The sequence below is a fragment of the Pholcus phalangioides genome, unplaced genomic scaffold (genome assembly GCF_987345545.1).
Source record: "Pholcus phalangioides strain wild (caught in Gottingen) unplaced genomic scaffold, Ppha-v1.0 ptg000017l_1, whole genome shotgun sequence".
Classification (NCBI taxonomy): Eukaryota; Metazoa; Arthropoda; class Arachnida; order Araneae; family Pholcidae; genus Pholcus; species Pholcus phalangioides.
Genome location: NW_028301610.1, coordinates 37,618,697 through 37,644,745, shown reverse-complemented (window position 1 = coordinate 37,644,745; position 26,049 = coordinate 37,618,697). Strand labels below are relative to the sequence as shown.

Below are 26,049 nucleotides of genomic sequence, written 5' to 3'. Positions count from 1 at the left end.
AAACTTAAATTTAAAGTTGATTTAAACACAATGCCACACAGAAACTAGACCTTAAGGGCTCAAGCCACATAAGCATGCCCCCCCCCCCCACAAAAGCATAAGTGGAAACAGGTTGTTTCCCTAACAAGGTGAAAGGAAGAAACTAATATCTACCTGCTGCTCTTCTGCCCAAGCCAATAATTTATGTAATTGGGGGGGGGGGAGCAGCGATCGTCTTTATTGTCCTCCCCCATATCCCCCACCCATGGCTTCAACGAACTTAGCGAGATCGCTTAGGCTCTCAGCAGATCATAAATACTCAATGCAATTCATTCCTGCATATGGCCTTGCAAGTCGTATATAGACGTCTGGCAACCCTAGATACTCAATCATCAATGATTTTGTCATATCAGACTTTCTTTGCCACCTACTACAAAACTTTCCAAATTCCAAAGCAAGCTCCGTGGGAACACCCACGCTCATTGAAAATGTGTCCTGCGAATACAAAACTACTGAACATATTATTGATATTAAGCCATGTGCACAACAGCCGTATTGCGCTGCGACGCATAGCAATAGTGGCCTCAAAACAGAGTGAAAGACCCAAGCAACGTTGAATGGAGCAAGATGTAACTGATCGAGCAGTTTGTTCAGTCAATTCAATGATCGGTGCTGACTGTCGAAATCTGCAGTTTGGCATTGGAATCAACGTGCATTGCCAGAGATCTGCATCACAAGAAAATGCTGTCTAAATATAATGTGCAGGAATGAGCCCATTTCTTTACTGATTGCAGTACCGCGAGCTGACAAACCGTATTGGCACAGGTAAAATAAAAAAATTAAAAGAAACATTTCTTAAAAATATGAGAGCCAAAACCATCATGTAAGGGTACAAACATAGTCCGGCCAATTTTCCAATTAAAAGGGAACCACAGTAGGGGGGCTGATAGGGTTTCAGCCCGAGGACCCTAAATGAGAAAATTCTCATTTTTTCCCACTATAAATTCACTACACAGAGTCAGTGAAAAGTTTGACCGGAGCCCGCCAAAGATTTCAGCTTAGGGGGCCCTACTGCAGGATGTGGGGCCACTAGACCAGTGGTTCTCAACCTTTGGCACGGTTGATTTCCTTTTCTTGATTGGAGCGCCTTGGCATACACAAGGTTAATGGGAAATAGATAGGTAAAAACGAAGAAATAAACCACTCGCGGTGCAACGTCCCTTATGGGAGTTGCTTGCCTGGTTCGAAATATCCAGTAATAAAGTGGCAAACGACAAGTGGAAAATGATTGCAAATAAACTTTCGCATGAAATATTATTATTTATTCAAATTAATTATAGGGTTAGTCAATTTTAACAATGGATTAGTATAATGTGGAGCCCTCTATTTGACGTTAACAGTAAAGATACTGGCTCACCAGTTGATGATCATCAACAGTCAACTTGTACAGTGATCGGACATCCGATGTTGTTAGCCTTTCCCGTAAATATCAGAGGAGTTTTCTCGGTTGAGAGCCAGAACACCTTAATCAGTTCCTGGGGGCCTCTCGGTTGAGGGCCGGACCACCTTGCTCAGCTCCGGGGGCCTCTTGGTTGAGGGCCGGACTACCTTGATCAGCTCCAGGGGGCCTCTCGGTTGAGGGCCGAACAACCTTGCTCAGCTCCGGGGGCCTCTCGGTTGAGGGCCGAACCACCTCGATCAGCAATGAAGAACTTTGACTGTGAAGATTATTTTATATTTTTGATTCCGGACCTGCCGGAAAACGGATTCAAACTATGTAAATTATTGCATTTTAACAAATCAGCTTAAGGCCAATGGATACGGTAGCAAGACGGTGAACCGTCCTACTAGAGGGCTTCAGTTGAATAGAACAAGAAAAGATGAACGCGATGTGAGAGACAAAGAGGGAGGAATTTATACTCCCATTTTACAAGAAGTTTGGGACCACATGTCCTCGCAAGGCCTTTTCGCCTCAACAAAAATATCGGATTTACATATTCATGCGTCACTATTATAAACATTACAATTCAATTATTACATTGGAATCTGGCAACATGACACAATCCGGAGAGCTGATCAGACTCTCCCGATTATGTAAACATTACCAACAAGACAATAAGAAATGAATTGTTCCGACGGAGGTCTGCAGCCCCCCGCCGAAAATAAGTGAGTACAACACTATATTTTCCGTACAACGAGACTTGCAACAACTCCCCCGGGAGGTTCTTCAATGAAAATAAAATTAATTAACTGGGCAAACCCTTAAGCCTCGCCCAACTATACATATTCTGGATCAAACCCCTCCACGAAAATAGCGGCATCGTCGTCATGAGGGAAATTAATTTATGTGGGACATCAGTAGCTCGACCTCTGGCCCGTTCTCGTTCGACAGCCGAAAGACCCCACCCGTCGACTGCCGAACTAAGCGAACATTCTGGCCCTTACCGGTTTGCCAGCAGGTCCTCGGGTGGTTTCCGGTAACTGGAGTCTAAAATAAGAAGGAATTTCCCCACATAACGACAAGATCACCATTAACGTAGAGGGATCGGATCCCGATACGTTACAACGGCCTAGTTTGGCGGATGCCAGGGCCCGGCAATTGAGAAACACTACACTAGACCAACCAACGGCCCTTTCAAAAGGATGGATTTCACATTCCTTTTCCTATTCACATTTTTAGAAGTCTGATATTAGACGCTTGTTATTTGCTGTATCATCATGCTTAGGTGTTGGTTTAGATCATAAGCTTGTTACTGTATTACAATGGTTCTCTTTTGCCAGCTGTCTGCATCTTCCCAAGATGTTTCGCAGTTTTTATCACGATATAAAAGAACGACTTTAAGGCATAGGTTTTGTGTGCACAAATCCATATTTTGAGCTCGCCATGACACTCCTAGGAGCCACGACGCACACTTTCAGAAACACTGTGGTACTCCTTTAAGTTTCGCTTAAATGTCGTGTTGCAGCACAATTAATGGCCAACGAGTTTGATGTCTATCTTTTCTTGAACGATCTTGTTCTGTGGCATGCGTATGCTGTACGATTTTGGCATTCGTTATAGCTAGTGTATAGTTCGTTATAGTAAAAATCAAAGTGATAAAAAAAAAAATAATGATAATTTGAAAGAAAATTTTTCTTCTTTTACGTGGGAAAAATTTGTGCCCTTTCACCTGGACCCTACAAGGATGAGGCTGACAGGCAGTGCTGTCTTAATGCATGAGCCCACCCGGGCATGGCCTGGGGGCCTCAAGAGAAGAGGGGCCTCACAAAAATGAGATCTAGATAAAATTTTCTAGATTTCACTAGGTAGGGCCTCAGAAAAATCACTTGGCCCGGGGCCCCATGATGCTCTTAAGACGGCCCTGCTGACAGGCTGCCCTAAGGCCTGGCACAATCACCATTATTGTTTTTCATGTCATAAATTCACTAAAGACCTCACCCAGTGAAAACTTCTGCTTATGGACCCGCCAAAGATCCAAACGCCCTGCTCCACGATGTGAGGGCAAGGTCATGTCCTTTCTACGAAAAACCTATATTGTTCCCAAGAGGACTCTACTGCCGTGGTCAATTACAGTCCCCACTCCTCCTCTAGGAATTATCACACGATTGTGAGAACACTGCTTTAGGGGGAATATTACAGATGTTATAAGGTCCGGAAAAGAAAAAAAAAGTTCTTTGCTGTTCATAGTCTAAATAGCTTTTTCCATATAATGTCTGCCCCAATGTACGGTGGCCACACATTGACATTTTTTTCTGTTGCTACTCAATTCATCCCTCCGGGGCAAAAAAAAGTAGGAATAAAACCCGAGAGAGAAGAAAAAAATTTTGAATGCCACAGCTTCTGCAAAGCCTAGATTTTAGGGGGGAAAAGATCACTGGAGAATCAAAAAAATCTGACCTTCACACAAATTTTGTGAATTTTCAAGACTTCCGTGACCTTTTTCTCATTCCGCAACTTTACCGGGACTTCGTGAGTTTTCCGTGATGGCAGACACCCTGTGCTAAGACATGAATTTACCCATCAGTCACCCTTGATATAATTTTAGGAAATTATAAGAAAGGTGATTACCATCTTTTTCGCTATTTGCAACAGCACTAGAACAGTCAATATTGTCCAACAGATGGCTGCAGCTTCTTGCATCACTAACTTGGGCAAACGATGGGGATGAATCTTTCTTACACATCTCCGGATACGATACTTTTTTGAGAAATAGATCTGATAGGAAAGGGGGTGGAGTGTTGATATACGTGAAATCATGTTTGAAGGCTAGAGAGTGTAACGTGCAGAGAAGTGATATTGAAACCATATGGGTTGAACTTGAGAACAAAAGACGTCATAAGCTTATTGTTGGGGTTTGTTACAATCCACCGAATAGGGATCAAAACTATATCGCCAAAATGCATGATGAAATTTCCTACATGTGTAAGCGAAAGAGGGTTCTCATACTAGGGGATTTCAATTACCCGGGTATTGATTGGGAGAACCTTTCATCTGGAAATCAGTATGAAAGAGACTTTCTTAAGTTGGTGCTCGAAAATTTTTTGTATCAGCATGTATCAGAAGCCACTAGGGGTACTGCTATTTTGGATTTAGTTCTTACTAGTTCTGAGGATCTAGTTGAACATGTTTCGGCGGGGGAAGAGTTTTCTTCCAGTGATCATCGTATCGTCAGATTTCTCTGTAACTTTTCCTCGGGTGAGGTTGATAACAAAAGACTGGTTCCTTGTTTTCGGAGAACTAACTTTGATGTTTTGCGAAGAAGGTTAGCGGAAGTTTTCAAAGACCGGTTGGAATCAGTAGGGGTGGTAAGTCAATGGGAAGAATTTAGTACGAAGCTGTCCTCTGTTTTGCACGACGTCATACCCTTTGTTCGAAAAAAGCGTGTTTGTACATCACACCCTCTATGGTTCACGGATAGCGTGCGGAACCTTTATCTTGAAAAGAAAAGAGCATTCAGAGAGTATAAAAGTGGACGAGGTGACCTATCATTGTTTACTGATAAAAGAAGACTGTTGAAGAAAGCGATAAGGGATAGTAAAAAGCAAGTTGAATCTAGGTTGGCACATAACATTGGCTCTGACCCAAAATCATTTTTTCGATACGTCAATAATGGATGTAAGGGGACAGTTGGCCCCCTCTCGATAGGAGGCTCAAAAGTAGAGAGCAATGTAGGCATGTGTAGTGCTTTCAATGACTTTTTCGCGTCGGTTTTTAATGGAGATAATGATATTCGATATACGGGTGTTGCATGGGGTAATAAAACGCTCAATGATATTCAAGTGGAAGACGTGGAGGTCCTAAATCTTCTAAGAAATGTATGTGCAAGCAAAGCACCAGGACCAGATGATATCTATCCCAGGGTTCTCAGGGAAGGTGCTAATGAATTGTTGGGGCCAGTCGCACAGATATACAGGAGTAGTGTTGCTGAGGGTATCGTCCCGAGAGATTGGAAACTGGCTAACGTTGTTCCGATATTTAAGAAGGGTAGTAGAGAAGTGGTGTCTAATTATCGTCCAGTGAGTTTGACGAGCTCCCTCTCGAAAATTTTGGAAATTATCATCAAAAGGCAGTTTGTGAAGTGGATAGACGAGAATAATGTATTGTCGGATAATCAGCATGGGTTCAGGAAGGGGAAGTCATGTGTAACTAACCTCCTTTGCTTCTATGATTACGTGACTAAGGCTTTGGGTAAGAGCAAAAATGTCGACGTTGTTTACCTTGATTTCCAGAAGGCATTCGATCGGGTCCAACATGGCAAACTCTTGAAGCGTTTACACGAGATTGGAATAGGGGGCAACTTGCTGAATTGGATAGAATCGTGGTTAAGAGATAGGTCACAACGAGTTATGGTGAACGGGGAATTCTCTGGTTGGACAGACGTCACAAGTGGAGTTCCTCAGGGAAGTGTCCTTGGCCCCATACTTTTTTCACTTTTTATTGATAAACTCGATCAGGGTATCGATGGAATTACTAGCAAATTCGCAGATGATGTGAAGCTAATGGGGGTAATCGGGAATGAAAGCGATAGGGAGTTGCTCCAGACCAACTTAAACAAGATTGCAGCATGGGCAAATGAATGGAGCATGACGTTTAGCGTAGATAAGTGCATGGTCGCTCATTTTGGTTCGAACAACCCACGGTTCTCTTACGAGTTGAATGGTGTCACTATCCCGGATGCAACTAGAGTCACCGATTTGGGAATCTCATTGACGAGCGACTTAAGTTTTCTGAACATTGTTCAGCGGTTGTCAAAAAATCGAATAGAATGCTTGGTCTCATTTTCAAAAAGGTCTCTTCGCGTTCTCCTAAAGTCATTCTTCCGCTTTTTCGAGGCTTAGTTCGTCCTGGACTGGAGTATGCTGTAAGGTTTTGGAGACCATACCTACAGAGGGACATAGACTTGGTTGAAGGGGTGCAGAGAAGAGCTACGCGTGTCCTTATTGGCACACAGGGCTTGAGTTATGAAGAAAGACTTCATTTTTTGAATATGTTTACATTGGATGAACGCAGGTGTCGAGGAGATATGATCGAAGTGTTCAAAATTTTCAATGGGATGGATAGGATGGACCATGAACTTTTAGTACACCGCCAATCGACTGCTTTTACAAGGGGACACCAGTATCGATTGGTGAGGGACAATGCAAGGTTATGGTGTCACAGGGAATTTTTCTCCAATAGGGTTGTTAATAAATGGAATAGCTTACCCCCGGAGGTAGTAAATTGTAACACAATTGACACGTTTAAAAAGAAATACGATAAACATGTTGGGGTAAATCGAGAAGCTATCCATTCTTAGAATAAGACAACCATAAGTATTCTTTATGGGCATTGTATAATGTTTTATCATGTGTATATATTGTTTGTAATTTGTGTTAATTGCATTTTTAATTGGGTTGCTGTATTTTTGAAACATATGACAACCATATTTTTATGGGCATCTTTTTATCAGCCACCTCGTTGGGCATTTTGCCTGTTGTGGCGTTGTATTTGTATTTGTATTAACTGGAACTTCTACCAATTTGCTTTCACGTTGACGCTTTCTTGTACCTATCAATTGGGAAGAAAAACAATACTTCTTGAAAAAAAATAAGGTGGCTGATAGAAGGAAAGAGGTCTCTGTTTGCCATTTTCAATAATTATAGGCATAAAAAGCAGGGTTGGGTTTGTCCCACGCCAGCAGAAGAACGAAGAAATAACACTAAACCAAAAGGATGTTAAAAAAGTATATAAACTATAAAAGAGTTTAAAACAAACTAAAATTCTAACATCTATAAGCTATCTATTAATTTATTAATATTAATTAAAAAAATAATTTATATTTTATTCATATAGATCATATAGTCTCCCAAACTTTTCATTCCATCTCCCCTTCATCAGAAATTGTTTCCTCTCATCGCCCCCAACTGAAGTAAACCGATAGGATCCTATGTTAAATCAGTAGGTTCCATCGCCCACCAGGGGGCGATATTGCCCACTTTGGGAACCACTGATATAGATCATAGTTCTCTCAACTTTCTGATCCATAATCTTCAAAATTATTTTTCCCATTGCACCCTACCCCCAACTCAAGTCAACCCATTGCATCTTACGTAACTCATAACTTCACCCCCCCCCCAAACCAGCCCATTGCCTCCTGGGGGGGGGAGGCGATACGTATGTTGCCGCCCACCTTGAGAAACACTAATGTAGATCCATGCAGAGAATTCATAATACATTTGAGTGAGTTTGAGTTATAACATGTGTGACAAAGAAACCCAGTTTCTTACTTTCCTACTCAGAAGAAAAGAAAAAAAAAAACCTAGGAAAAAAGAAATAAGTTAACACCAGTTTTCTTTCTCTTTCAAAGAAATTGTATAACCTTGAAAAAAGAGACATGTATGCTAAGGTAATAACTACATAAGTGTAAATTGCCATAAGCCTAATAATATTTACTACTGGTAAAAACAAAAATGTATTTACTATATGTATGAACTTTTATGTTAGTAACAAGCATTTAATATCTTTCTTTCTAAGCAGTTTTCTTCTGCTTGGAGCAAAGGAGAAACTAGTTTTCTTTATGTAGATCAATATAAAGACCATCTTGCATTCAAGTCTATCTAGAAGAATCTATCAAACAGCATATTTCCCCCCCCCCCAAGTACAAGTTTGAGTTTACCCATGTCTCTACAGGGCTTTATTTTGCCTCATTATCAAAGTCACAACTCCAGCTGCAGAAGGCTGGAGACAAAGAATATAGTGAGTCATAGGTCCCCTTTGTGTCCCTGACCTTGAACCACCCACCCAGGACATATGAGGAACAACAACAGCAGGCCCTTGTAAACTTCTTTGAAGTTAGGATTAATTAAACAGAATGGGATGGACAAAGAGAAGTTCTTAAGTGGGGATCTCAAAGATTCATGGCTGGAAGAGAAAGGGTAAGATAATTAAAGTAAAAAATAATAAAAGTCTTTGTCAGGATCAGAGGTTGCTGTCTTTTGAGGTTTTTGTCTTCAGGTCTTGGGAAAGCAATAACTTTCATGGCTTTCTATACAAAGGCCACAGAAAGGAACTGGGGGAACATCTAGCCAACAGGGAAGGTTCAGACATTTCGAAATGGATAGAGAAGGAAGACTGCTTATTTGCACTGTTGCATATTATTGGACAAAGAATTAGAATGTGTTCAAAGAAGAAAAGTGCAGCTCAAAAGGCGATGGTGGATGATGTCAGTCAATAAGAACCACAACAGGTAATTAGAATTCAAAATTAAACATCACTATCATGTAAAGAATGTTAAATTACAGTTAAAATTATTTTAAATTAACAAAGAGTTGACTGAGTGAAATTATCTCATCAAATTGTATTTTATTAGTGCAATGCTTTAATCACTGCGAGAAAAACCAATTACTTTAATATCAAAACTTAAACTACTTTGGATTCTTTTCCAGGTGTCACACACTTTAAACCTGTCCTTATGATAGTCATTTCTGGGATCCCATATCATGGGTTCTCCTTCGTTGTCCACATGGTCACCTGACAAAAGTATAAGTACAACTAAAAATATGGGTAAAAATTTCCAAACAAGAAATAACGTGTTAAAAAAAAAGAGGCAAAGATAAAAGACATTGTCCTACAGCTAACACACAGAACCATTTTATACACTCCCTGAATTTTCTCTCCCCGCCAAGTGTCTATTTTTGAAATTTCCGAAAAAGTACAGGATTTTCCTTATGCGGGCTTCGGTTGCTGATAGCATTTTGGGGTTTATGTCCAACAAAGGCTTATATTTCACTTTAGCTATCTTACCTTGGGTCACAAACCACGAATCCTGGGATCCCTGCTTTATGCACCCTTCTCACTATTACTGGGTCCTGACACATGGTCAAATAATTAAGGTGAAAGATAAGAAGTCTGCTTGCTAAATGTCATTGGCAACCAGCATTACTTTTCCCCATACTTTTGAAATTTCAAAGAAAGAGGCTTGGTGGGGGAGAAAATCTCCAATCAATCATTATTCTATGGCCTTTGTATAGAGAGCCATAAATTACTGCTTCCCAAGGTTAGAGGAGGATAACTGGACCTAGTCATAGTGCAAGGCCCTTTATCTTCTTCCTGTAGTTGTTCTAGCTGGTCCTGCAGTCCTGTGCTAGTATAATTTAAAAGTGCTGAATTTTTTAAGTTAAAATAGAATTTTGCAGGTAATTAGGTGTGTTGAGCTTCATCAGATTGGCCTTGTAAAACACTTTCTATTCTCAGGGGTCCTCTGTGCAAAAATTAATATGGAAGGTAGAAGAAAAGATCCTATTTGGACTTATTTCCAAAAGATAAAGGAAAATGGCAAAATGTTAAAAGCTAAATGTAAAGCTTGTGGACATGTGCAAAGTGTGAAAGCCTGTAGAATGCGTGTCCATAATCAATCATGTGAAAAATATATTAGTAACTCTACTAATGTAAGAGATGAAGTTTTTAGAGATCAGCTAGACCAAGAGAGAATGAATTCAGTCGTTGAAACTGAAAATTTCCTAAGAAGGAAATTGCAATTGATGTGTTTTGTTGTTCTACAAAAGAGAGTGAAAAACATAATTGGATAAGGTGATTGGCATCTTCTTTTATTTTTGTAATGTACCATTATCACATGTGGAGAGAGCGAAAATTTCAAAAAAATTATATGAAAACTTATTTACCAGGATACACACCACCAACCAGGAAGGCCCTTGCTACAAATATTTCGGATAATATTCACAATGAATTACAGGATAAAACGATTAGAGATCTCAAAGGAAAGAATACAACTTTGTTGATGGATGGAGTAAAGTCCATAATGAATCTCTCACTGTTGCAGCCTTAAATACTGAGGGGAAATCATATCTTGTCAACATTGTTGATACAGGTTGTATCCACAAAAGTGCAGAATACCCGATTGATTCAAGCATATAGGTCATACGTAAAGCAACAGACAAATATAACTGCCATGTCAAAAGTATTGTCACTGATAATACAAACTGTATGGTGAAAATGTACAAAGAGATTGAAAAAGAAGAGTTTAATGTAATTTCTCATGGATGTTTAAACTTGCTTGGGCAAAATATTATAGCTCATGTGGTGAAAGTTCAAAAATATTTCAGAAATCACCATATTTCTGGAGCGTGGTTGAGAGGATGTGCTTGTGCTACTAAACCACAACTGCCACGTGAAACTTGATGGAACAGCCAGTTGAAATGTCTCCAGTCATTCTTAACAAACCGCACATATTATTCAAGTATTGTAAATGAGCATTTTGATGATATTAATAGCGCAATAACAGATGTTATTAGAAACTTTCATTCCTTACATAAACAAGTTAAAGATCTTGTAAAGCAATTATGGCCTGTTTCTGTTGCTCTGGACCATCTACAGAAAGACACAGCAAATATTGCTGATGCAACCCATGAATGGCTTGCCCTTCTACAAAATGAACTTAAACCTCATTTCCATACTGTGATGGATAGGTTTAACAAAGCAATTCTTCCTCATATGTTTGTAGCTTGGATGCATAAGATAGGCAAAGGAGAAAGGTCAAGTCATGAACAGAAAGAAACTGCAAGGAAATGGGTAGAAGAAAATGAAGTGTTGCCTTCTGTAATATTTTTCGAGAAAGAAAGTGGTCTATTTCCCAAAACTTATTTCAATGACTGTAAGAAAAAGACTGGATCCAGTTACCTGGTACAAGGGTGTTCCCAAGTTACGCAACATACCCAATGAACTTTGTGGGCATGTGAAAATGCTTTTAAGCATTATTTAAGTTCTGCAGGACACGGAATAATTTTCTCGTCTTTTGTATTCATTCATTGTAAGTAAAGAAATTGATCACAGCAAACTGCTAAAAAACTTTTGTTTTGTTATACAATGTTGCATTGCAGTAAAGAAAATGAGGATTTTGATATTTTCTGACATTGAAATTATTGCTTATTAGATTTCTGAATAAAATTAATGTAAACATATATCTGTTTTCTAATAATGTTTGGGAAAGAGTGAAATGTATTTATGCATGAAAAAAATCGGTGCCGTTTAATAAATGAATAATTGTTTTGTTATTTAGAGAGCTATTTAATTTTGTCAATTAGATTGTAATTGAATAAATGGATATTGAACTTTCAATGAAATTTCAAGTGTCTAATGAGAAGCTTCAGCTAGATATGTGACCTTGGTCAGAAGATTGCACATGTGAAATTGATAAATTGCCATATAGGCCTAATTTAAAATTATCAGAGGTATTAAGAAAAATGTATTTGCTGTATCTCACATTACAATGTAAATAATGATTACAAAAAGAAAACTAGTGTCTCCCACTCAGGGCCGTCTTAAGAGCATCATGCCCCCCCCCCCCCCGGGCCAAGTGATTTTTCTGAGGCCCAACCAGGTAAATTCTCGAAAATTACAACCAGATCTTATTTTTGTGAGGCCCCTCTTATCTTGAGGTGCCCGGGTGGGTCCATGCTTTAAGACGGCACTGCTCCCACTTGGAAAAAACAGCCCAACTTTACAAAAGATAGATGCAGTTATTGATTTAAAGCAGTTATTGATTTAAATAAATATAGGTTGATGAAATTAAATTTACTTAATACTATAGATAATATACATCAACTATATCTTTAAATCATAGCTTCTAAAACTTTTTGTTCCATCGCCCCCTTCTTCAGAAATTGCTTTTTCTTATCACTCCATAATGGTTAAACCCCATATGGTTAACTCAAGTGAACCATAGGATCTTATGTCAAGTCTTTAGCTTCTATCGCCCCTCTGGACCATTCCATCGCCCACCAGAGGGCGATGTAACGCACTTTGGGGAACACTGATCTAAAACAAATTCTAAAACTCGTATGATAAATTATATTGAAAGAAAACAAGTTTCCTGGCCAGTTTTTTCCATGGTTTTTCTGAGTTTCTTTTGCACTTCCGAAGAAACTGTCCAACCCTGATAAAAAGGTGATAATACAGGGAAGTAATTTGTGATAATTTCCCTGCTCAATTTAACCGTAACTGCAAGTGATAATATGGGAACACTACGCTGTTTTGGCGCACAAGAGGGTGTCGGTTGGCGCACAGGTGTTTGGCGAGATAGAATGAGACCTTCAGGAAGAAACGGTAACACACAGACAGAGTGACAAGAAACTTCGACGCGAGAGGACACCTCTGCCTGGCGGCGGTAAGTTAATTACTGGCTCCTTCCTCTTCATTACTTGCCACCTCGCGTAATTAAATGATTATGTAAATTCTAAGAAGTGGGATGAATGTTGGATTAAATAACGATGGAAAATGAAACTGGAGTTAAGTACTTTATCTTAAATCGTAATTTTGTCTAATTTTAACTGATACAACCGGCCTTCGTCACACTGGTACCGTGACCAATCCTCGGTTAATCCGCATCCATCCACTTCTTATTGTGCAATGTCTCTCAATCCACGATTTTATTTTAATGAAATAATTGTAATATTCACGATTCTATCAGTATTTTTTTTGTTGTTCGGTAAAATATAATTTTAATGTGACCACGTTTTTTTTTCTCTTGTGAAACCACGTGACGTGAAAATTCGTAATGAAGTCTTGAATTAATTGGAATTAATTAATAATTGGTGGCTTGTGTAAAGTATTTCATGTTGTAAAATTTCATTGTGTATTTAAAAGTATTTATAATTGCATCTTGAAAAAAATGAATAGACGCATTCAACGCCGAGCACCCGTGGTTACACGCACAATCAGACGAGTCCCCACAGCAAATTTCAATGCTTCTTTTGTGGATTTAATTCCACCGTTCTCGGGAGAAGGTTCAGGCAGCGTGAGAAATTTTTTGAATAAAATAAACGAAGTTGCGCGACTCAGCGGGTGGTCCGAAGATGACAAAATTTCCATCGCTAAATTAAAATTGACGGCAACTGCTGAGGCATATTTTTTTTCAGTCCCACAAAATGACCAAATTTCCAGTTTTTCGGAGTTTTCCCAGAAGTTGGTCTCGAGATTTGAGAAACAAGTGCCCCTGCCTACCCAGTTGCACACCCTGGCAACCTGTGTACAGCAGGAACAGGAGTCAGTTGAAGATTTTGCCACTCGAGTGCGACACCTTGACAACAGGGTTTTCCAAAACACAGCCGCCATTTCTCCAGAGGTCATAGCAGCCAATGACAGGTTACTGCAGGCTCGTTTTGCTGCTGGGCTTAGACCCGACATACAACGCCATGTGCTTAGCAGAGCCCCTCCAAATTTTGACCAAGCTGTAACTGATGCACTCACTGAGGAGGCAAATAACAAACTTTACATGAGCTCACTGCGGAGTAGAGAAGAGGCACAAGGAGACATAGTGTCTCAATTGAGCGACCAGATTAGAGAGCTCACCATGCAAGTACACAATCTGAGCTCACAACAAGTTAATACGTACACACAGAGAAACAGCCGAACACACATACCACGAGCACACATAACATGTTTTTTTATGGCCGTGTCAGACATGTACAAGCAGATTGTTGGATAAAACGAGAGAGTACACAGCGCAATCGATCACACTCAGGAGGTAGGAGAGTGCATTTTACACACAACACTCAGCGAAACAATAGAGGAAACAGGCAAAATTTAAACGGGCAAGGGAGGCGCCAAAATTAAATACTCATGTTGGGCCAACTGTGCGATCTCCCCAAAATTCAAATTTTGGTCCTAAATTTTTTCTGCCAGCTGTAGAAGTCAACTCAAATAGCCATGATTTTCTTGCATTGATAGATTCAGGAGCATCGGTTTCACTCATTTCTCCAGATCTTTTTGGTAAAATAAATTTGCATGGTAAATTGAAACCGATGAAGGCAAGTATTCAAATTAGGGCAGTAAATGGAGGTGACGTAGCCATCAGTGAATCATACAAAATTCCTATTGCTATAGGCAATTTACGAACTGAACATAATTTTTATGTCACACAATTTGAATTACTGACCGGGTATCAGGCTATTTTGGGATATGACTTTCTGAAAAGTAGGCGATCTATCATTGACATGAAGAATAATTATTTGAAATTTAATGACATTACTGTACCAATTGTAAATCTTTAGATGGGAGGAAAATCAACAAATTTGAACGGGGAAGACATATCTATGAGATTGAAAAATAAAACCTTCTTGCCCCCTAACCAAAGCACCATTGTTAACGTCCATGTACCTGTTTTGCCACATTCTAGTGTAGAAGCGAGAGTTGTTATCAGTCCCAAACTGCAACACAAAGGTGTAGAGATAACATCTCCTATTGTTAATGTAAACAGTGATGAACAAGAAACCAGTGTCAAAGTAACTAACTTGTCTAGGGAGCCAATAATGTTAAATAAAAATATGAAAATTTGTACTGTCAACAATTTTGAAGAGATTCCCACAGACATTAACGTTTCAGATATAATACCATTACCTTTGTGCGAGAAAGATTTTTCTTTTCATGGTGTGGACACACATCTCAAACACAAACTGTTGAAACTCTTGTTAAAACATTCGAGTGCTTTTGCTCGCTCTACCATTGAGTTATCAGCAGCTTTAACTGAACCACACGAAATCACACTAGCACACGAAAACCCATAAGGACATAAGATGTCCTATATATAAAATCCCCTACAATTTGAGATCTGAGTTTTGCAAACAAGTCAGTGACTTAGAAAAAGCTGGAATCGTATCGAAATCTCAATCACAATATAACATCCCAGCACTTTTTGTCAAGCAACGCACTAAGTGGCACCTAGTTCTTGACTTTCATAGGCTGAATGAAATCACTGTAACACAAGAATTTGCCATTCCTACACTAGACGACATTTTGCACAAGATATCTGGTTCAAATTATTTTTCAGCATTAGACATGAAATCTGCTTTTAATCAGATACCACTACACCCAGATGATAGACACAAAACAGCGTTCTCTACACCTGACGGTGACAAATATGAATTTAATAGATTGTGTTTTGGATTGAAAAATTCACCTAAGGCTTTTCAGTCTATTGCTCAGGAAGTTCTTGGTGATTTGTTACACAATGGTGCTCTTGTATATATAGACGATATAATTTTGTTCACTAAGACTATTGACGAACACCTGGTGTTATTAGAAAGGGTACTTCAGAGATTTGAAGATGTTCGTCTGAAATTCAATCCCGAAAAATGTCAGTTTCTCACTAAATCTTGTAAATTTCTTGGGTACATAGTTACTCCTCAGGGTATGATGATAGATAAGGATAAGACAGTGTCCATTAATGAATTTCCTGTCCCCACTGATCAGAAACAACTAAAATCTTTCTTAGGCTGTAGTGGGTTCTATCGTCGGTACATCAAGAATTTTTCTTTTCGTGCCCACCCTTTAACTACACTTTTGAAGAAAAATGTACCATTCGTATGGAATGACGAGGCCCAAGCTGCATTCGAGGACATTAAGAGTGCTATATTAAAGCCCCCTGTTTTGGCATTGCCAGATCCCTCAGCAGAGCTGCAGATAACAGATGCATCATGTAAAGGTGTAGGTGCAGTTCTTGAACAGAGATACCCCAATGGTGAAGTGAAACCCTTGTATTTCTTTTCTACGAAATTAAATCAGGTCACAGTTATGTTCTATCCATGATAGATGCTTTTTCGAAGTACATACATCTCGTTCCACTGTCAGACCTTAAGTGGACAACTATAGCTGAAACTTTTTTCAACAATTACATTGTACATAGAGGCTGTCCACACACATTAATTACAGACAATGCTAGATATTTCACTAGTGCAGAATTCACTGAATTTTGTAAAGTCCATGGTATACAGAAAAGACATTTCCACATATTCTGCACACGTCAATGGACGAGTAGAAAAGCCAAACCAATCCATTGCTAATATTTTGGCTTCCATGTGTAGTAATGATGATTGGGACACTTGTCTGCCCCAGACAATGTTAGCATTGAATTCAGCAATACATGAGGCAACACACACATCACCATTCTTTTTGGAACATGGTCGAGATATCAGATTACCATACACTTTGAACACAGAAACACAAACACACGAGTCTAAATTTGAGTACATACAACATTTGGTACAAACATTAAATGAAGTATTTCAAAAAGTTTTGCAAAATTTAAAGGAACAAGAAGTTAAACATATGGCTCACAGTAGAATTGGAAAAAGTAATGAAAAATTTGATTATCCAATTGGGTCATTATGCTTTATAAAAACTCCAAACTTAAAACCAGGGTTGTCATCGAAGCTCAAACCTAAATTTGAAGGTCCTTTTAGAGTGTTGGAGAGATTTTCAAAAGTTAATTATAAAGTTCGTCACTAGAAAAACATTTAACACGCATGTAAACAGAATGATCCCATACACTCAACGATTTTCACACTTGCACTTGGTGAACACAGAAGGGAATGTAATTGGTGAGCCAGAAGGTGAACTTGAGGCGAATGACAACCCAGAACCTCAAGCCAGGTACGACTTAAGGCCAAGAATTTAACTCTTAAATGATGCCATTCAAATTTTTCAAGATGCAAAATTTTTCTGATTGACTATATGAGTGTTTCGAGATATACTTTCATGAGATATGCTATCCATGCCTACAACATAAATTTTTTCAGTGCAGGCATTGTAAAATAACTTGTGTTGAGGTGATACAATTGTCATTGATTAGTGTGTCTAACTTTAACACCTCCACACTGATCCCGTGGTTGAGTTGCAGTTTGACACATGAAACATACATACATATATAACATATACATATATATATATATGAAATCAGATTAATTTAAAGTTTAACAGTAATTCTAAGGTTGCAGTTCTCAAAGATAGTTGTTGATAATGATTGTATGAGATGAATTTTTTGGTTGTTCTCGAATGTTTTGATAACTGTATGCAAACGAATTCACACATCACATTTTAAATTTTGAATGAATTTCGAACAAGCTCTTGTTGTAAATACAAAGTCAGTATAGATGGAAAATTTTGAATATAATTTGTTTTTGTTTGTTGAATTTGAATTATTGGAACCAGACATTGTTTCAATTGCAGTATGCCAAAATTGAATACGGAAATTGATTGAAATTTTAGGAATTTGAATTTGTTCTAGAGTTGAGATTGCTATTGAGATGTTGAGAAAGAGCAAAAATCAAAAAAAAAAAAAAATCTAAATTTTTTTTAGAGTTGGTGAATGTGTATTATTTTTCTGGCGTCACTCTCTCTACTCGAATGTTTTGGTATAGTCACATGCATTGTCTCTCCAAATTGAATATAGATAAAAATTTTGGCAAATCGGTACAGCAAGCCATAGTGTACAGGTGGTAAGTTTGGAGAGGGAAGGAGTGGTCGCCAGGAGAGGTGTGTTGTTTTGTAACATATCAATATAACCAAGAATATTTTTTTTTCCTTTTTGAAACATCCACATCCATACTGGAGCAACGATGAGCTGCATCATGACCATGCCACACCAGGGTCCATTCATGGTTTGTCAGGGTCAAGTCACCCCTACAGGCTTCATCGAGGCATCGTCGGAGAGGCTTCATCGAGGCATCGTCGACCAGGCCAAGTGTCACCCAGACACACACCAGCATGCAAAGCCATCACCACACTGCAGCACCCTTGCAAACTTCATCAAGGCATCGTCGACCAGGCTTCATCGAGGCATCGTCCACCAGGCCAAGTGTCACCCAGACACACACCAGCATGCACAGCGGTGGACAGAATAGGACATTATGAACACTTGGACATTACGAAACAATGAACTGGTAAATTTAGTTGAAAATCCCTCGGTGGCAAGTTTTACAAAGGGGAGAAGGATAATACAGAGAAATAATTTGTGATAATTTCCCTGCTCAATTTAACCGTAACTGCAAGTGATAATATGGGAACACTACGCTGTTTTGGAGCACAATAAGGTGTTTGGCGAGATAGAATGAGACCTTCAGGAAGAAACGGTAACACACAGACAGAGTGACAAGAAACTTCGACGCGAGAGGACACCTCTGCCTGGCGGCGGTAAGTTAATTACTGGCTCCTTCCTCTTCATTACTTGCCACCTCGCGTAATTAAATGATTATGTAAATTCTAAGAAGTGTGATGAATGTTGGATTAAATAAGGATGGAAAATGAAACTGGAGTTAAGTACTTTATCTTAAATCGTAATTTTGTCTAATTTTAGCTGATACAACCGGCCTTCGTATCAGTGAATACTGTCTTTTCCACAGTTTGACACCACAAGAATTGTTGCTATTATTCCACAGGTTTCTGCAGCTACCTGCATTTATGGACTGAAACTTCTACCAATTTGCTTCGACGTAGACTCTTTCTCCTGACAATTGATTGGGAAGAAAATAAAATTTGCACATTATCATACATAGAGTAGAAAACTAACTGAACACCAGCGCCCTCATGGCTAAATACAAACTGTCCAAACCAACCCCTCTACCTAATTTATTTTAAACAGGACTGAATGTACAGGAGTGACCAGTAAGGAAAATAAGATTTTTTTCCCTTACACAACCGCAAGTCTGACGGCCCTGCCACTGTCACATTCCCTTGGATCCCTCGCAGAATAGTCCCAGATCTAGTCATTTTAAAATATTTATTTACCTTTAATTCACCTCCGAGAACCAGTCCGCTGCCATTATTTACATATCAGTATTGCCAGATTTCATGTCGTCGTATTTTTATTCTGAATATTTATGCAAATAGCACTTACCTTTCCACAGCAGGAGATGGAGCATCCTGATTCGATGGTGAAGCAGGGGATGCTGGGAATAGCCCTTTAAATAGTGGCGGTGTGCTGGAAACGGCACAAATATACCAAGTCACCAATGCACTGAACTGCTCCTACTAAGGTGTTTTGCCCGGTCGGGTGCACGCCAGACATCGCCTTTTGCATCGTCATGAATGGTAATAGCGGAATTGAGTAGCAGACTTACGCACGGCTCCACCTGGTTGCTGATCGCCTCTACCAACATTATGTGTTAATTCTGGTCGTCAGATTTCTTCACATGGCTGCTACGTTACTGATTGAATTGGAATACATTGATTCTACTGGTACAGAAGTTCGTCTGAGATGCCGTTGGCTGCCTGCTTTCCGATGACATCATCGAATGATGGTTGGGACGAACTTCTCAATTGAATCGTATGACACTTGTGAGGGTGGTCCGATGCTATGTAATTGGTGAGATCAAAACTTTTTCTAGAAACTGTCATTAAAAGAACTTTAACGAAAAATTTAATCTTTATAACCAAGGTTGAATGAAATATTAATTGTGTACGATCTGATTCTCGAAATGTTAAAATAAATGTTTTAAAAAAAGAAAAAAGTGGTGATTTATTCTAGTCATCTGAAATGCAATAATGGGTCAGGAAATCATTAATTGAACCAGGAATGCAACCATTTCTTGCATTGCACCACCACCACTACCCATCTGCTTCATGACACAATCAGTTATTCTACAGAACAGGTTTTGAGGGTAAAAGCATTTCACTTTTTCATGATGGTTTTCTCTCCCTCAGATATTCCCTATTGTGTCCCTTTAACGTCACTATAGAAATTTCACTTCAACAATAGTTGTTGCAATCAGTTAAAGATGTTTAATTTCATTTCAACGTAAGAAATACCCCTCCTGTGCTGTCATTTTCAGTCCTCCTACTGCTATTGTTTCCCCAACCCCGTTTTGAAAAACACATTCTATGGATCCTTTAGCAACTTCAAGTAGACAATTTTGAGAACCACTGCTGCACAGGCAACTATGAAAATGTAAACATCCAGTAGATAATCTGAAAAGTTGAAAGGATTAAAAGCAGCATTTACACTTCATATTCAAACTTTGTTTCCATTCAAAATTCCTTCTGCCAAATTATTTTTTAGTCTATGATTTTCTTTTTTTCTCACAGGAACATTGCAATTTTAATGAAAAAATTGTTCTACATAAAATGTATGTACACTGAAGAGCCAAAAAAACTGGTACACCTGCCTAATATCATGTAGGGCCCCAGTGAGCCCGCAGAAGTGCCGCAACACGCCGTGGCATTGACTCGACTAATGTCTGAAGTAGTGCTGGAGGTAATTGACACCATGAATCCTGCAGGGCTGTCCATAAATCCGTAGGAGTAAGAGGAGGTGGTGATCTCTTCTGACCAGCACGTTGAAAGGCATCCCAGATATGTTCAATAATGTTCATGTCTGGGGATTTAGGTGGCCAGCGAAAGTGTCTAAAGCCAGAAGAGCGTTCCTGGAGCCACTTTGTAGCAATTCTGGACGTGTAGGGTGTCGCATTGTCCTGCTGAAATTGTCCAATTCCGTTGGAATGCACAATGGGCATGAATGGGTGCAGGTGATCAGACAGGATGCTTACGTACCTGTCACCTGCCAGAGTCGTATCTAGACGTATCAGGGGTCCCGTATCACGCCAACTGCACATGCCCCATACCATCACAGAGCCTCCACCAGCTTGAACAGTCCCCTGTTGACATGTAGGGTCCATGGATTCATGAGGTTGTCTCCGTACACGTCCATCAGCTCGAAGCAATTGGAACCAAGACTCGTCAGACCAGGCAACGTGTTTCCTGTCCTCAACAGTCCAATGTCGGTGTTGTCGGGCCCAGGCGAGGCGTAAAGCTTTGTGTCGTGCAGTCATCAAGGGTACAAGAGTGGGCCTACGGCTCCGAAAGCCCATATCGATGATGTTTCGTTGCATGGTTCCCACGCTGACACTTGTTGATGGCCCAGCATTGAAATCTGCAGCAATTCGCGGAAGGGTTGCACGTCTGTCACGTTTAATGATTCTCGTCAGTCCCGTTCTTGCATGTCCTTTTTCCGGCCGCAGCGATGTCGTAGATTTAATTTTTTACCAGACTTCCGATATTCACGGTACACTCGTGAAATGGTCGTACGTGAAAAATCCAAATTTCATCGCTACCTCGGAGATGCTATGTCCCATCTCTCGTGCGCCGACTATACCACCACATTCAAACTCACTTAAATCTTGATAACCTGCCATTGTAGCAGCAGTAACCAATCTAACAACTATGCCAGACACTTGTTGTGTAATATAGGCATTGCCGACCGCAGCGCCGTACTCTGATTGGCTCCATATCTCTTTATTTGCATACGCATGCCTGTACCAGTTTTTTTGGCTCTTCAGCTTTTCAAATCTCAATGATAACAGTTAAAGAACCAAACCTTTCTTTGACACTCCAGGAAAACCACCAGCGCCAACTTTGGAAACTGGAGATGGCTTCTGGGAATTTCTTGGCGAGAATCTTTGCCTATGAACCACAGGTGTCTACAAAGAAAAATTATTAAGACAATGGCTATTAAAACCAATGATCACTACGTTGGTCATCAGGGTTTAATCAAAAATGACTCAACTTTCAATTAAACTTGCCAAGGAATATGCTCCCTGTGCACCCCCAATTTTTGTTACTCTAATGAAATAACGCTGTTACCAGTAATTATATTTTTTTGTTACGAAAAAGTGTTTTTTCCCCTTTCTTTCAGCACAGTAAAGAAGAGAGACAAGACGAATATTTGGCTTCTATTCGGTATTCGGCCCTTTTGCTGAATATTTGGTTCAGCCGAATATCCGTGTAAATGTAAACACAACAAACTAATTTTAAAAAATCATTAATTGGAATTGTTAGAATAAATTAACACAATTTACTGATTATATTTCATTATGTGGTGCATACCTATCCCTTTTTGTGCAAGAGGTTATGTCAGGGTGAATTTCTGGGATAAATGAAACCGAAAATAGAATCCTACTGCAATAATGTGGAAGTGAGCATGAATTACAGAAGTTCGCTATCTGAAGGATGTACTTAGACAAGAAACGTATTGATCTACTTACTCAAAGGGATAAAGAACATTTAGAAAGGAAAAATAAATCGTAAATTTTATGACGCATTAATACTTGAGCATAAATAGTGGTTGACATTTTCTTAATTAGATATAAAATTGTAACAAGTATTGAAAAAAAAACGATTCTGTGTAAGTACAGTGATACCTTGGCTAACAAATGTGTCTGCTTAAAAATTTTTTGTCTACTGAAGATTTTTCGTGATTTTCTGCCTCAGCTAACAAACATTTTTAGTGATATGAACGAACGCACTAACAAAATTGCTGCAAAAATTTAACACGATGCGGCTATCATGATCAGAATTACTATCACTCCAGCCTGATGAACTCACATGCCCAACTTGGAATATTATTTTAGATGTACCTACACTTTCTTCTCTGAAATGCTTTGAACCATTTCAAAATGAAAGATTCAGTCAAATTAGAAAATTCATTAAAAAAAGGGGGGAGAGCCCTTATTTTCAGAGCATGTGTTCTCTCAGTGCAACATGAAAGCATGAAACTGAACAGCCTGAACATTCTAAGAGCTTATCTTTCCATTTTTATGTATCAGACACAGAAATGAGCTCACCAAGTCGCAAATGAATGAGGACATCTACAAAACTGACTGGGTTGTGTCAACACCAACTTTAGTAAATGGAAGCTGGTGTTAGTTATGTGTGTATAACATTTAGTGTAAAATAAGACCTTCAGTACCTTCTTCCTGTAAATTCTCATTTATCCAATTTCAAAGCTGTTCATTTTAGTTTTCGATCAGTTTCTGCCTTTTTTATACTGCTCCTTGGTGTTTCAAAAATTTGTCTTTAAATTTCAGGCAGAAGCTGAAATGAATCATGATCCTCTATAGAAACCTACTGAAAATCATGTTTCGGCTAGTGAACTTGATTTCAGAGTGAATCATCTTCGTTAGCAGAGGTATCACTGTGATATTAAAATACAATATATATTGTATTGCTGAATTTGATTGCTAGTATCATGGCAATAAATGTCTTACCAGTTTTTCAATACTTATTTAAATAATAAATTGCATAATTAAAATTCAATATCAATCATTTGAAATTACTAATTCATTTTCAATTAAAAATGACACTTTTATTTATATTTTTGATGAATTTTAAGAAAATTGATATTTGGCCAAATCTCTATTCATCCCATTCCTTAATAAAAAAAAAAAATATACACTAAGTATATATAATACAAAAAAAAAATTTCTCCAAAAAAAGAAAAAAGTATTTCTCTACTTATAGAAAGCCACACACGTCATGACAGGTGTTTTTGCATCTTACTGTGTTCAATTTGTAAGCGAAAGAACTGTAAAAATGAAAGGAACTGCCTTTTTTGAGCAAATTCTTTAAGAATAAATTTTTCCCCAAAAGAGTAGGGATTTTCATCACAGTCGGAATCGAGAGACAAGAATTTTTGGAAGTCTGGGAGATGGAACAGAAATGCTGGAGCCTCCTGGAAAATATTGGAGACTGACAGCTTTGTAATAAAAAGAAAAAAAAGGAAAAGAAATATATTAACTTTCATTAATGTGGTGGTACACCCATGGGTGGAGATATGGGGGGAGTGTGGGGGGCATTACCCCCCAGCGTCAAAGGTGGAGTCCCGACTGATCTAATGTATAAATGTATATATGAATTGACATCATCGTGACCCCCTCCCCAGACTTCCAAGTCTATCTCCGCCTATGGGTGTGCTGCTTCAGCTCTCCAGTGATCAGGTATATTTGGATGGGTTTTTGTGAGCGCAGAAGAAAACCTATCATTGCCTGTCTGTACAGAGAAGTTTACATGGCTTTTTCAATTAATGTCTAGTAATTCAGTGATTTCAATAACTTCAAACACCCTGGTCTAATATGTGACAGATTAACAAGGGTCTACCATACTCTTATTTTTTTCTATCACTCAATACTGCACGCATATTCCTATATTACCCCAAAGAAAAAGAAAAAAGAAAGCTTCAACTATTTTAACCTTGCTCGACTCTTCGACTGTGACTTGACACTCTTCCAGATGATTTACGAAATCATCAATACTAGAAAATACCTTGGCACATCTTCCACATTTAAACATGTCTGAAAAAGAAAAATACATTTGAAAAAAATATTTTTTGTTTAATCAAGAAGTCAGTCCCGTATTAAAAAATGGACAATTTTGGATCCATTATCAACCACAGGCATGGGAATATCCAAAATCAAAGAATAAAATCTGCTCTGTTAAAGCTCTATGTATGAAAGAGCTGCTGTATATCTGTTCCTGATATGGTTCTTCAAAAATGTCATACCCTTCTCAAATTGTAGAGAAACAATAAATCAAGTGTATAATATGTCTATTTGATATATTGGTCCCCCTCCTACGCCTGAAACATAAATGTGAAAATTTCAAGTACTTGAAAAACTATGTTTAAATGTTTATTCTACTTTGTTTTACTCTATGGAAATTGTTTTGCTAGTATGTTTTGTAAAATGTGTTTCAATAGGGATACACATTCTAGGTTCTGGCAAAACTTAAATAGTAAAATAACTGATCAAACCCAGCTGATAGTTTCAAAAGTTGAAATTTATATATTCATGTCTCTGGCATAAAAGGGAGGTTATAACAGTTGCTACTCAGTGCTTCCATAATTTTACTTTTCAAAACAAAAGCTTTTTTACAAGTATGTTTTTGTTAGCATTTATGTATGCAAAATAAATACAAAGAAACAAATCTAATAAATTGAACTATTTATTTATATCAGGGCTTGGTAAGTCTCAATAGGTAGAGGCTTAATAAATCAAAAAATAATTTGGCACCAAATTTCGTAGGAGCCAAAAGAATTTTTTTTCATGAAAAACTGTTCGAATTTTTTTTTTTTTTACTTTTCGGAGACTTGGTGATCCCTTTCTTTATTAGTAGACGCATGCCAACATGATTTCTACACATTTTGTGTGCCCTTAGAGATTTCAATTTAGTGATCTGCACAAAACTTTAGATGTCAATGCCAATGATGTCCAAATGATGACACAGTACTCAGAATTTGTCTAACCTTACAATTGCTACTAAAAATTTGGTATGAAGGAGCATTCGATGTCCTATGTGTGGGAATGAAATTAGAATCAATTTGACTTGTGGCCAACATTTAGAACAACTGCTTAGTTAATCTGTGTCATAGGTTTTTGTACAGCTGCTGTTTGTTTTTAAGAACTCTGACTATACAACAATTAGTTCTTAACTGGTGATTTTGAAAGATGACATTGTTAGGGACCAGAGGACTGGTTTAAAAATCTAATGACAACTGTAATTTTGCCATATTTCAGTGTCTACCACTTGTACAGCTGTCATCAAGAATTGCCCCGAGAGAAGCGAAACTTACAAGATAGTACTCCTGGAGAGCGACTTTGAGCCAATCAGCATGCTGGATGAGATCTATGTCATGGAAAGTTTCCAGGAACTCAGACCACCCGACCCCTTCAAAGTGAAAGTGGACCTCGTCCATCCAAGGAATGTCTGAGGGGGCCATGTGGTCAAACTTCCGTTCTCACGATCCATGAAATAATTCCCCTTCACCAGCCGAAAAAAAAAACACCTACACTTTATATACAATATACCCATCTAAAACCTTAATATAATTTACAAAAAATATGTTATGACTTTGATCATAACAATGCCAAAATGACACCTATAGTCTCAGATTTTGATAATTTTTTTTTTATTTCTTGCTTTTACCATCCTTATTAAGTGTGAAATATTTGCATATCTCTAAAACTTTGACG

General features: G+C 38.5%; 1 protein-coding gene across 5 annotated transcripts in view; it reads right to left on the bottom strand.

Annotated features, from left to right (window-relative positions):
- LOC149072996 (uncharacterized) overlaps positions 1–26,049 on the bottom strand; it is a 174,888-nt gene that overhangs the window by 68,251 nt on the left and 80,588 nt on the right. For 4 of the 5 annotated variants that reach the window (XM_089246890.1, XM_089246892.1, XM_089246888.1 and 1 more), the window contains 2 exons: positions 24,272–24,372; positions 21,621–21,723 (listed from right to left, as the gene is read on the bottom strand). In XM_089246890.1, coding sequence (XP_089103016.1) covers positions 21,621–21,723; positions 24,272–24,370 — 202 coding nt within the window. In that variant the 5' untranslated portion in view covers positions 24,371–24,372. The remainder of the gene's footprint in view (positions 1–21,620; positions 21,724–24,271; positions 24,373–26,049) is intronic. The other variant, XM_089246889.1, reaches the window with a different exon arrangement.